We start from the raw sequence: 14,124 nt of genomic DNA, 5'->3' as shown, positions 1-14,124 counted from the left end.
GCATCCTCCAAAATCATTCTAAAAATTTTGCAAAAAATTGGAGAGAATAAGTAGTTGGAAAGAGATAAATGGATGATTGAGTGTGAGATTTTTAAAAAATGGTGTATAATATGTTAGTATATATAAGTTTTTTTTTTTCTTTTTAAAGTTTTACCAATAACCAAGTTTCACATCGACTCATGTTATCCCTCCACGCTGATGGAATATCTCTCGCCCAAACAACAACGCCGTACACAATGCGGGGAACCGTGTGGGAAAGTAGGCGTTGACTGGCAACAACGCCGAGGAACAATGCCCACACCGTGTGGTCTAAGAAAAAAGACTTTGAAATTTACCATCACTTTTAGTTTTGTTATTACTAAGGATGAGCTCGGTACCAACAGATAACGAAAATACTATTACCGAACATTCTCAAAAGTGGGTGTCGATACTGGTACGGAAAATACCCGGTACGGTATGGTTCGGTACCGGTACCGATATTTGAAGGTAAAACCTGAAAATACACAGTACGATACGGTTTGATACCAATACCAGTACCATTTGCTCACCCCTAGTTATTACAATAGATGATTTAAATCTTTTTCATTCCCGTTGTTTTGCATTCCCGTTGGTACATTGTACATTGAACCTCCTGTAAAGGGACATGACAGCCCTTCTGCTTAAGATGCTAACACCACATAAGAACATATGTCCAAAATACTCTAGGACAAATTTGCAACCAAAATCCACAAACTTTTAAAGTATACGGACTGTAGCTGTCACATCTAAAATAAGATTACTTTGCCCATTGGTAACATATATTCTTGTCATAGTTTTCTTATCATTTGCGTGACACTACATCAACTTACTGGTCTACATCAACTTAAATTTACTAGATTTCTTTTCACAGGGCTGACATTTGAAACTGAGTCAGCCCCACCACAAGTAATCAGTTGCATGAAAACCCTTGACACTTTCATCCTACCATGTTCATTTTCACCACCTATTGATCCATTAACCCCATCTATAACCTCCGATGAGCTCGAATTCGATTCCTCCGTGCTTATCACGTGTTCAGGAAGTCGTTCCTCGTCTGTCTGTGTCGCTGCATCAGGAGCGAATTTCGCAGCGAGCTCTCGGTTGGATTCGCATTTGGCCACTAGGTATTCATGTGGATTGTCAAATGAGCTCCATGATTGATTTCTTTTAATGATTGTAGCCTCTGATGTAGTGGTACTGATACTGCTGGTACGGTTATAAGTCTCTGACTGGTTTTCGGACATTCGGGGAAGCTCTGATCCTTTGAGGATGTAATCGTGATTGTTCGACGGTTGAATCAAGTCGTGTTCGGATGCATCATGCCATACGTAACCGTTTTTGTAGCTCCTGGTTTAGATCCAGAAATTTTCAAGAATTACAAAACTTAAATTAAACTAGACGAGCCGAGCCGAGCTACTTGAGTTCGGCTCGAAAAAAGCTCGAGACGAGTCTAGTTTAAACAAGCTCGAGCCTGAGCCCAAAAGTAAGCTTATTTACTAAATGAGCCTAAGTTCAAGTTGGTTCATGAGCCTAAATGAGTCTGTTATTTATATTATTTATTATTAAATATATTAAATTTATATTTATTAAATAAAATTATATATATATGTATATAACATTATAACAAATGATAATACGATATATAAATTAGTAAATAAATAATAAACGAGTCGAGCTCGAGCTTGAAAAACTACCCTATGGGCTGAGCTCGTGTTCTATCTCTCATGAGTTAAATGATCTCGAGCTCGACCAGGCTCGTTTCCAACCCTACCATAAATCAAGGGGAAACCCTAATTTCAATGATTAATTGTGAATAAAATTGTGTAATTGTGATTGTAAGTTTGTACCGTTTGAAAGACCATGAGTACATGTTGGCTGTTCCTTTTCCTCTGTGAGAATTCAAGGTGTTCATAACATCTGCAGGCAAAACACAAAAGTAAATCATTCAACAGTGAACAAGTGATTTACATAATGTAGATACAAATAGATTTAGCGTGCTAAACATATAAATAACTATAACTAGAGTAGTTAAGCTAACACTAGAGTAATTATTATTATTACTCTACATAATTTTTTTAGTATAATAAGCCTAGTTCAGAACTTTAGAGTAATAATAATTACTCTAGTTATTTGTACGTCTAGTAGGTTAATTTCATTTGTACACGATCTCACCCCTACAGAATCATGTAGACAACTGTACGAATTTGTGAAATCAAGCACGTAAAACTGCTTACCTCGAAGATAGAGACCGTTTGGAGAAGAGAGAGGGACGTCGATGAGATGAGGATGTTCAAGGTGGCCGTTACGAGATAGGTAATACAGAACAGGAACTTTTCTTATAGATTTGAAACTAGGTTCATTCCAGACCGGAATTTGATCGGAAGCATTGTTGATGATCAGCCTTTCATTTCCGGTTTTATGATTGCGAGTACTCCAACTCTTCCGGGGGATTAGAAACTCCTCGCTTGTTCTGGAACTAGCTGCCATAAAACAGAATGGAATGTTTAGTTGAAGGATTGTGAAGCCGTGAGTTTTGTTATATATTGGTGTGGTGTGAGAGGGGAACAATAGGAGCTAAAGGGTACAACTTGTTTGTTACAAGTAGGAGTATAATGATATAAACATTTGAATTATATTTCTTAATGTGGTTCATGAAATTTGTTAATTAAAAACTAAGGTTTCTTTGGTTAAAACTAAAGGATCTCATCAATTTTTCATATAAAGGATCTCCTCATTTTTTTTTTCTGAATCGTAAAGGAATTCAACTAAAGAAATTATAGTCTTTAACTACTCACCGTCATCACATTTGTCACACGTACTACCGTCGTCACCAATGTCACAATCATCACCATGTCGTCGCCCTCGCCACCCCTGTGGCCACCATCGATAAAGGTGACGCAAGTGCAGTGGTGACGACGATAATTGCGAGATGACCGTAAGTGGCGGTGTCAATGGCAAGTGGTGTGGCATAGTAGCGGTGGCGGCGACTGGTAGGTGGTGTTGCGGTAATAAATACCAATGCCTTTGTTGTTTTATTACCTAAAATTTTTTACAAAATTAATTTTTTTTTATAGATTTCAATTCTTTTAGACATTTCAATTTTAAACCCGAAGCAAACTTATCATTAGTTGTTTGGCCATCTTGATACTACTGAGCAGTGTTGTAAAAGTCGGATTCCAAGGCCGAGTACTCGGCGAGTACTCGGTCCTCGGAACCCCTCCGAGGCGACTTCCTCCTAGGCGGACTCAATTAGTCGGCCTCGGTCAAACTCGGCGCCTAGTCGGCGCCTAGTCGGACGTAGTCGGAAAGAGTCGGCCGAGTCGGTCTAGGCGGTCAAAGTGGTTTGTTGACTTTTAATTAGTCAAAATCGGTCAAAATCGGCCTACTCGGCCTTGTACTCGGACTACTCGGACTTGTATTCAGAATATTTGAACTTTAAACATGTTTCATTTTAAATTATACTCAGCTGACATGAATTATGCTTATTTTAACATATGTATAATATATAACAATTAATTTTCTTTATAGTTACCATGTCCGCGTACTCCCCGAGTACTTTCCGAGTACTCCGATTACTCCCAACTCCCCAGTCGGCCGACTAGAGACCGCCTAGCGACTTTTACAACACTGCTACTGAGCAAAGAATTGTTTGCCAATAGTTTTACCATGTTGATATGGGAATAAAAATGTCCAAACTTACATACATACATAAGCATTGTGTATGAAATAAAACAAACTGTATACAAATTATTTGTATTTCTAATATAATTTTGCATAAGAAAGTGTTATGACTGTATGGTCTTTACAACAATATAATGTAAGTTGAAGTGTGTGAGTATCAATTATCAAAAGCATGTGAGTTAAAAATATAAAATAAGATCATGTTTGCAGCAACCAAGTTTGGTGTACCAAATAAAGGCATGCATTCCTTGGTAATTTAGTATGATGCATATGTGGGGCACCAAGTATGGTCATGTACATTTTATTTGGCATGTATGTGTCCTGTATAAACTAAAAAATAAATAAATAAAAATACTTGGTACGCTCAGTGTTTTGTTTTAATCAACTATTCGTTTGTTCTAAGTCCCTCCGTAATGGGGCTGGGGTTGGGGCTCTATATGGCGTGAAGAGTGGTATATCGCCCCATAGCGCCCGGCAACACCATTACAGCCGGCGCTATGGGTTTGAAATTTTGATTCTCCGCGAAAAATATCACGTCATGCTCCTTCCTCCCCCACTCACACACATATATTTACATATATATGTATGTATAATCAGTGGCGGACCTCACTACTAGAAAATACACTCCTCTTGACACGCGAACAATGACACGCGCATATTTTATGACATTCAAAAGCGTATGTCAAGAAAAAAATGTCATGGTTTACAAAATTTAATAAATCTATGACATTCTTTTTTGTGTGTCATGTTTTTAGTGTCATAAAATAAACATGATTTATCTTGACATGCAAACAATGACACACACTCATTTTATGACATTCGAAAGTGCCTGTCAAGAAAAAAAATGTTATGGTTTTACAAAATTCAATATATTTATGACACATTTTTTTGTGTGTCATCCTTTTAGCGTAATAAAAAAACAAGATCTATCTTGACACGCGAAGAAATGACACACACTTATCCATTCTCAAAACTTACGTTAATGATGGATTCCAAATTTATTATGGGAGAGCTAAAAATTAAGTTATTTTAGGAGGGAAGTAGAAATTTAGATTAAGAAAGAGGAGGGTGATACTAGGTTTAAAGAAAATTGTTTATTTCGGTATATAAAAACATATGTCTAAATAAACAAATAGTTGCATAAACGACTAGGGTCTAAAGATCAATTAGGGTTAATGTTGGTCAACTATAGTCTATGGTCAGTTAGGATCAATGATTATTTAGATTTAATTTGGGTCAATGATAGTCTAATAGGTTCAACACGACTATTTAAGACCAATACGATGTAAGCCTTTAAATACATAATTCTAAGGCCACATGGTATGGGAATGTCTCCCCACCCGGCGTCGATCATACACCATCCCCCCACGTCTTCGTCGTCTCCGTCCGCATGGAGACGATGGGGACACTCCACTAAAGGACAAAAATTTTTGCCTTCCCCATCCCATTTGACCATTTAAAAAAAAATATATTAATTTCCAATTTTAAAAACAAACGGCTATATTTATAAAATACCCCAAAATCCAACCAAAATTTATATATATTCGACACTTTTACACCACTTCTCACCCATTACAACCTCATCTCTCTCTCTAATTTTTTTAAACCTTCTTCATAAAACATTCTTCTACCATGGATCCCTTCAACCTGAACAACCCGAACGTCCCTAACAACCCGAATGTATTTTCGGTGCAGGGGTACTATCCCACGATGGAACCGAACCCTTTCGGTCAATTTTCCGCAACCGCTTTTGCCGCTTTCCAAAACTCGCCGAATGTTTTTGCGAGTACACAACAAAGTCAAGCCTTACAACACTTGATGATGCGTAACCCTTTTAATACGCAACCCGTGCAACCCGTTCAACCCGAACAACCATCGCAACCTATTCGAACTGAACCCAACGAAGATGTTGTTGAAGTCGTTCCCGAGACCCAACCGCAAACAAACAAACGAAAAAAAGGCAAGCAAGTTGTGGGTGACCAAAGCCAACCTTCCAAACCGAAGTCGAAACAATGGACGCAACTCAAGGAGGAAGCCTTAGCGAAGGCTTATATAGGCTCGGCCACACATCCCATTAAAGGTACGTAAAAATAACTTGTAATTTTTTTTAAGTATATACTTTGTAGTATTAATTTTTTAATTTTTTGTGACATATATTTTTGTCGAATATAGGTAACAATCAAACGGGTGAGGGGTTTTGGAAATCGGTTTTGGCGAAGTTTCTTGAGCTAATGGAACAAGGACCGTATCGAGATGTCGACTCGGTATCTTCTAAGTGGTGGAAGATGAGTGGGTTCGTCAACAAGTTTTCGGAGGAATATAATAAAATATATACAAGTGGGCGTCGTAGTGGGATGAGCGACGAGGATGTCTTCAAAAAGGCATCGGATGTTTACAAGACGAACCACAAAACCACGTTCACACACGTTCGGGCTTGGGAAGTTATGCGAACGGCCCCAAAGTGGGCGCCGGTTCCCAACGAGGTGGAGATGGCAAAACGTCAAAAAAACTCGGAGACCGGTAGTTATAGTGTCGCCAGCTCGGACGCGAGATGTCACATAAATTTAAACAACGACGACGAGTTCGATGAAGAAGAGTACCCTGTAAGGGAAGCGGAACGTCCCCCGTGCCGGGACAAATCAAAGAAGGAGGCGGCCTCAAAGAAAGAAAAGCAAAAGGTCGATCCGAAGATGGTGGAGTTTATGACGCAATTTAAAACTTACACGGAGGTCATGGCCCAAAAGGCGAAGGCGAAGGAACGGGCAGTCGAAGAAAAGGCACGCGTGGCGGGATAAAAGTTACGATTGGCCGATGATAAGGTTCGGCTCAAAGAGTGGGATACATTGACAATGGATGTTGATAATTATCCCGAACCAAAACGCTCGACTTTAAAAAAAGTGGATGATTAAAAAAATAATAATAAACTAATGGAGTAATCATCAACCCATTCTCAAAAGGACTATGATGTAGCGCCTAGGTAGGATGGTCACCATACCATGTAGCCTAAGCTATAACAAATATTTAGGCTTAATATGGTCCATTACGACATTTATGATCTATTCTTACTAGAGATGTAAACAAATTGGGCTACTCGAGATCGGCTAAACCAAAAAGCTCGAAATAAGCCAAACTTACACGAGCTCGAGCCTGAGCCCAAGTTATTATTTATCTAATTTTATTTAATGTATATGTTTATATAATAATAACATTTTTTAATCATGATAAAATAAGTAAAATTATTAACAAATTATAATTATAACTAACATAACTTAATTAATTAACAAATAGCAAATGAGCTGAGCCCGATCCAAGCTCTCACATGTTAAACAAACTCAAGTATGGTTGAGTTTGGACTCAGCTCGATTCGTTTGCACCCCTAGTTCTTAATTACTATGATTTAGTATGGCTCAAGTTTGGTTGAGCTTGGGCTCGACTCGATTCGTTTACATCCCTAACTCTTACCTGCTATGATCCATTAAGACATATATGATACATTATTGCCCATTATGATGTAGTGTGACTCTCTTTAAGCCGATTTAACCTTAAATATCTAATATGACTTTTTAAGGCCCGTCTTGGTACATAAAAAGCTACCATTCCATGACTATTAAGACCTAATATGTTTCATTAAAATAAAATATATATGTTCTTTTATTGCCCATTATGACATATAAATTGTCACGAATTGTATAACTCATTCTAACTTATTAAAACCTAATACATTTAATTACAACTCATTTTTGTCCATGACTTAGGCTGGCATGGTGTGGTTTGGCTAGTATGGGCTAGTTAAAGCTCTACATCACTGCCACGTAGAAAGCGAGACTTTAACTAACCCATCATTTAACTAACCCGGTGTGATTTAACTAAATGTAAAAAAAAGAAAAGAAATATGATTGGTTGAATAAAAGACGGTCCTTACATTTGGAATAGATAACGCCGGTTAATGACAAACTCATACTTGACGCCCCTCTTTAACTACCGTGGTTTGATGTTAAATGCGTTAAAGTGCTGAGGTGGAAGGAGACGCTAGGCCACACAAACCATCAACATTATTCATAAATAATAATACAAATATTTAGTTTTATTAAACGATAAAAAAGAAATATGTTTAAAACTTTTTGTATTCATAGCTAATATATAAATCTTAATTTTAAATCTCCACATTTATTTATACCTATCGTAATAGATAGAAAAAAATATAGAGATAGATGTGTTTTGGATTATTTTTATAATTCATTTATATGACTATATTTGCTTTAGTTTTTTTTTTTCTTTCCAAAATTCAGTTTCCAACCCTCCTCTCTGCACTAAAAATTTGAAGTTTCCCTCCTCAAAAATTTGAGATTCCCCCCATACCTCGTCCCAAATCCAATCTGTATGCTCATTTCTCTCTCAATCTCGATCAAACTCCAACAGGATTCGCACCACCATTCAGCCGCCCCCATCCTTGTTTAGCATTCTCGTCATCATTGTTTGGCAGCCTTTATGATGTCAATCAAATTTGTATACGGAAAAATAGTTTCGTGAATTTACTCGTTTGTTTATGGTTTTTGTTTGGTGCCCTAATCTTATAGTTTTCATTTCAGATTATGAATTACTGCTAATGGACACCATCTGTTTGATTAAATGCCTTGTGAGTTCTTGCCTCCCATTTAGATTTACTTTACACTCGTTTTTCTTTTGCATCCGAGTTTGATTTCCAGAAATGTTTGTTTAGGAATCATGTTGGAAGGAATATTTGTAACTAGGGCATTCTTTATGATAATGACGATGACATTTGTTGCCTGCTTCAAAATCTAGCCGTTCATATTCACAGTCAGATCCTTCATCTTCCTGTTCTGTAAGTATTATTTTCAAAACTTTTGTTGTTATGTATTTGATTATACCTAATCTATGATATGTTTATTATCAGAATTCACAAGCATTTCATCAAACCCTAACCGAGGTGCCAGATGCGAGAATCATAAGAAGTTTGATGTTTGAAGTATTTATATATCATTTTTTAGCACAGAAGTGGCCTGTAATCATAAAAAATCACCAGGTAGGTATACTAGTCAGTTTATCCTTTTTCCTTTCAATTACAAGTAAGAACACACTATTTTTCACAAGTGCAGTGTATTGTTGTTATATCTAGCCCATTTATAGACTTTGATGATCATCCTTGGTTTTAAAAAGCGAGAGGCGCACAAAAGCGACGAGGTCTAAAATTGAGGCGCGAAGCGCAAAGCGCAAAAGCGGTGGGCTTTTCGTACCCGAGGCGCAAGATGTTTATATAATTTTTTATATATCCCATACATAGGTTTTTAGCTTCCTTTAACCAAAATATAGCTATAAATATGGCTTTTATACCATTTTAATTACATGTACAAGTCATAAAACCCAAGGTACAACATTTTTATGCAATAAAACGCCTAAGTTACATGAGGCGCACGCCTCAGGCCAAAAAGCCCACAAAAAAATCAAAAAATGCGCTTTTTGGTCGCTTCCTGTAATTACACAAGGCGAGAAGCAAAAAAGCCCCAAGCCCTGCACCTTTTTGCGCCTTGCACCTAGGAGCGCTTTTTAAAACCAAGTGATCATTTGGATTTTCTTGGTCTAATTGTGTAGCTGCCTTGAATTAATAAATGGTTTTGTGCTGGAACTTTCTTGATTAGCAACCATATGTGCAGGGGAATCCTTAAACAAATGGAGTGTGCCTTTTTTCATTCAACTATATGTAGACCTATCAACACCCGTAACCAGCAATAGGTGCGCATTTTTTATTTGCTTACTAGCACTATGCTTATTTGTTATTAACACCTATGTTGTCAAAGACGCAAGGCGCAGGTGAGGCGCCTCGGCCTCGCCCGGAGTCTAGGCGCAAGGCGCAAAAAAAGCGTGGGCTTTTTTAAGAAAAGAGCACATAGAGAAAAAAATATAAAAAATATGTTATGCTTTGAAAATAAATAAGATTCCACATATATAATTAAAAAAACTATTATACATGCCATTTAAGATCATGGAGCTAATAGTTAGTAGCAAAAGTTTAGGACTTATATGTTGTAAGTTTTGGATATGTGAATAAAAGTCTCAAAAGGTGCTAAATACTTTGTCCCACGTCGGTGTGGGGACAAAGTGAGTGGTTGTTTATAAGGTAAAGTCTTTACTACTCTATTGTAGCTTTATGACATGTTTTATCACAAGTCCTACCCGCGCGCATGGGGGGTGCAAAAATGAGTTTTGAGCTGGAATTTGGTTGAACTCATGCGTGCCCGCACCTGCGGACACGAATGCAATTCCGAAAAGCCTGGTTTATTCGTACTCAGTTTCGTTTTTTTTTATTTTTTACTGCTGCGCTGCGCCTCAGGCCGTTTTTGTGCGCCTCAGGCCGTTTTTTTCAAAAAAACCCAGGCTGCCACCAGGCGCTATTGGTGCGCCTAGGCGCGCGCTTTTTGCGCTTTTGACAACATAGATTAACACACAATGGAATCATGGAGATTTGAATAAAATCCAAGATAAATCTATTAGCACTTTGAATGGAATTATGGAAATTCGTTATATGTACTTCATGTATTTAGATTGTGTGTTATTAGTTTGTTTAGTTAAACACATAAGATTTGCAATGTTTTTTGAAAATGTTGGTTAGTAAGGATCTAGGCAATGTATGGAGGGTGGTGCATGGCGGTGCTAGATCTATGAGTAGAAGACCGTAAATAAGGCGTAGCAGGAATCGAAGTCCATTTATTTATTGCTTCTCTAAATAATTTGATTTGAGAAATAGTAAAACTAATTATAGTACTCATTTTCATTCACGTAAGTTTTTTTGTTTTCCATTGTGTGTGGACGCCCTTTAGATGTATGCTTTTCCATAGATAAGTACATGGTTGAAACAAATGGCAAAGTTGGGAAATTAAGTGGCATTGGCGAGTCAAATATGTGATACATGTCGGGTCAAACAAGCTGAAGTGCCAAAAAAGAGTATCATGATAAAAAGACGCAGAAACAAAATTAGAACCCAGCTCTCATGTGTCCACATTTTTAATGTTGGAAAACAACTTTACAACCTGAATGGAACCAACTTTGTCCTCACGCAACGAACGACACTTGCTACTACAAGATGAGAGCAAGAGGAGCAAAAGTCTACCAGGTTATTGCACTAGCTTTCTAAAGATTAAAATGTTTTGAAGTTAGTGAGGCGGTTGTACCGAACACCTTATCTTATCAAGAGGCATGGGAAATGGTAAACAAATTAATCTCTTTCAGCTTATACCGTGAAGCTTTCTCGGTTTTGTTTGTAACTAATCTAATGTGCTTAATGCAGTCATATTTTGGGGCAAATGTTTTATACCCTCGAACTATCATTCCAGTGATGCAATATGACATTCCGATCCTTATAAGAAACATCTTCAACCTCTCTGCACCTGGAACAAAAAATTGCAGGGCACCCATCATTGAAGCTGAAGTAAAACAGGACTCGGTAGCTTATGTAAAAGGCTTTGGAACCATAGACAACTTGGCCCTTGTAAATGTCGAGGGGTGGGTTTTTTTGCATTGTCTTCCACCTATCTATTTGTTTATTTTTGTGATTTGCGTTTACGTAACGGTTTTATAGAACTGGAATGGCTGGTGTTTTGGGTACAGCAAGTGCCATTTTTGCGGCTGTTAAAGATGTTGGAGGTAATGTCATCATGATTTCTCAGGTATGTTTCTCTAGTTTCTTATGAATTATGTAATAGTTGACTTATGTTAAGTTTGGTGTAATTACAAGCTAGCAGTGAACATTTAGATGCAAGAAACCGGCAAGACAGAAGAGGAGATTGATAGGGCAACGTTGTGGAAAAAAGCAAGAGTATTGAAAACAGGAGGTTTCCAGAAAGATGTCCGAGTGATTGTTGATAGAATTGTACTCTTTATGTCTTACTTAACTTAAGACGAATTTGTTTACTGATTAAATAAAAAAACGTTGTCACTCACAACAAATTCTTGAATCTTGATTAAGCTTAACTAACAAAGTCTAAAGAGTGGCAACATTAATGGTGTTCCTACATGAAAATGTTTACTTATTCTTTAGAGAAATATGTACTTATATATCCAAACAAATGCTTAAATTCATATATTAGGATTAAATTCTGATTTTTAAGATTTGGTTTATTTAATTGTTGTCTCAGGTTGGGAAAGGAGTAGAAGAATACTTGGCTGCGGATATTGATGGCATTTGTGAAGATTGGTCGACTTATGCGGTTAACTCTATTTTTTAATTATAAATCGTATTTTAGGTGTTGATAATGTATTGACAAACAATTCTTTTTTTGTTAACGTTAAAATATTTGTAGTATACTTGACAAATGATTATGTAATGGATTGTTTTGGCATTTATATATGTGTATTTGTTTTATGAAAAAGATTTATTGTTTTCTGTTATTATACATGTATCCAGGGCAAATTAGTAATTTTATAAAAAAATTATACAATTAAAAACATGACACGCGTAAATGAATGTCATACGTATGTGTCATAAATGCTTGTCATGAACGTGTGTCATTAAAAAGTGTCATAAAATGAGTGTCGTGAATGTGTGTCATTAAAATGTGTCATAAAATGAGTGTCATAAAATGAGTGTCATGAATGCGTGTCATTAAATATGTGTCATTAAATGTGTGTCATAAAAACATGACACACAAATACATGTCATGTTAATTTTATGACTCCTCAATCAACGACTCGCATTTGCGTGTCATAAAGACCCTTTTATGACACGCAATGCATGTCAAGAAATGTGTTTTTTTTCTAGTAGTGCCTAGAAATTTTTTTTATGGGGGTGCAGAACATTTTTAAAAATTTTAGGCCCCAAGGTATATAAGTTTGGTTCGTATCGGGTCGGTTCAAGTCGGGTCGGGTCATATAAAACAAAAGAACATCAAACTAAATGGTTGATATTGTCTCTTAGTAGATATGTCCTTCTAATCTCATCTAGTTGATTCACGTTATATGATTCAATCGGCTTGCGATTATAAGGATCCGAAGGAAGAGTATCCACATCAACGAATTCGGAAGATGTATCAACTTTCCTCTTGAGAAATCGCGCTATAGCGTCCTTACTCATGGTTCATATCGGCTATCACAAACAAATTGATCTATAAGTTCATGGCTCCATAACATATTACGTAATGTATCAAGTATTCAAACACTAGAAATCATAATGTAAATCACACTAAAAATCATCTAAACATCATATACACCATTAAAAAAAAAAAACCTAAACATCAGGTCTGATCGTATATAACCCACCACAAAAAAGACAAAATATCATCATCATCACTAACAAAATATAAATATATAACCTACTACAAAATAAAATATCATCACTAACAAAAAGCACATATCTCCTGCCATCAAAAAATCACTTCCGGTGGCTACCGGTTCCGTCCCACCCACCAAAAATCAACCAAAAAATCAACCAAAAATCATTAAAAAATAACAAAGAAAATTACCCGTGTTCGATCGGCGGTGGTATGATGGCTGATTACAGTGGTATGCGGCTGTTGTTTTCGCTGATGTTCTGATTGCTGGCGTGCGTGCAGGGATGATAGAGAGCGGGAGAGAATATGTAAGGGTTTTGGGCTTGTTTATTTTATTTTATTTTAGTTTGAAATATTGTTGATTTGTTGGGTTTGTTTATTGGGCTAAGACTTAGTAGTGGGCTAGTTAAAGGTATTGGGTATTTGAGTTTAGTTATTTAGGTATTAAAAGTTATATAATTTAAGTAGTGTTTTAAAAAAAAAATAAGAGTTTACTAAAAATAAATTTATAACACTTTTTATCTAAGTGGTGCGTACGGAAAATTCCAAGGGGTGCGGACGAAAAATTTCAAGGGGTGCGGACGGGATTTTCGACGGAACTTAGCACTAAATTTTTTTTCCCCGGGGGTGCGCCCGCCCACCTTGGGCAAGTCTTAAGTCCTCCCTTGTGTATAATTAAAGGGGTTATATAACCCCCTTACCACTACACTCTCTTGTGATATAACATCTCATAAAGCCCCCTCTTGCACTTTTTCATCACTTATCACATAACTCCACAAAAAAGCATTATAGAGCTTTATGACTACTCATACCCTAAGAGAAGTTGTGTCACATTCTAAATACTACCTACACACTATTTGATTAAATATAATATTGAGAAATATAATAACGATGCTCTCATTATTCGTGAGAAATTCAAATAGTACACCAACGAATAAACTTAAATTTAAATTACAAAATTAAGTAAATAAATCATTCAAACCAATATCTTGAGAAAAACTTTAACTATAGCATTTTGTACGAACCTCCGATGCAAGAATAAACAAATTGTCGTTGACTGTTGTGGACTTGTGATTGAGGATTGTGTTTACACAAGTCCCTTAAAACTAATTATGTTTCTCTTCTTAGACGAATGCGTCTTTCT

General features: G+C 36.6%; 1 protein-coding gene and 1 long non-coding RNA gene across 2 annotated transcripts; one reads left to right on the top strand and one right to left on the bottom strand.

Annotated features, from left to right (window-relative positions):
* Positions 1-590: 590 nt before the first annotated feature.
* On the bottom strand, positions 591-2,585 carry LOC110870996. The gene is made up of 3 exons (XM_022120010.2): positions 2,253-2,585; positions 1,866-1,935; positions 591-1,365 (listed from the first exon to the last, which is right to left on the bottom strand). The coding sequence occupies exons 1-3, from the start codon at positions 2,503-2,505 to the stop codon at positions 858-860; spliced, it is 831 nt and encodes a 276-aa protein (XP_021975702.1). The 5' UTR covers positions 2,506-2,585; the 3' UTR covers positions 591-857.
* An 8,183-nt stretch (positions 2,586-10,768) lies between these two features.
* On the top strand, positions 10,769-11,883 carry LOC110870995. Its single transcript, XR_002553412.2, has 5 exons — positions 10,769-10,921; positions 11,003-11,217; positions 11,294-11,381; positions 11,457-11,584; positions 11,850-11,883. It is a non-coding gene; the product is annotated as an uncharacterized LOC110870995 (long non-coding RNA).
* The last annotated feature ends 2,241 nt before the right edge of the window (positions 11,884-14,124 follow it).

Source organism: Helianthus annuus, chromosome 8, assembly GCF_002127325.2.
Source record: "Helianthus annuus cultivar XRQ/B chromosome 8, HanXRQr2.0-SUNRISE, whole genome shotgun sequence".
NCBI classification, from domain to species: domain Eukaryota; kingdom Viridiplantae; phylum Streptophyta; class Magnoliopsida; order Asterales; family Asteraceae; genus Helianthus; species Helianthus annuus.
The sequence above is the reverse complement of the archived record's forward strand: the minus strand, read 5'-3'. Positions and strand labels throughout refer to the sequence as shown.

Excerpts from the sequence above, each read along its gene's own strand:
- LOC110870996 (XM_022120010.2), bottom strand. The coding sequence starts at position 2,505 with ATGGCAGCTAGTTCCAGAACAAGCGAGGAGTTTCTAATCCCCCGGAAG. Across the intron at positions 1,936-2,252 it reads AAACGGTCTCTATCTTCGAG|ATGTTATGAACACCTTGAAT; the intron begins GTAAGCAGTTTT and ends TTTTGCCTGCAG. Across the intron at positions 1,366-1,865 it reads TACTCATGGTCTTTCAAACG|GAGCTACAAAAACGGTTACG; the intron begins GTACAAACTTAC and ends GATCTAAACCAG.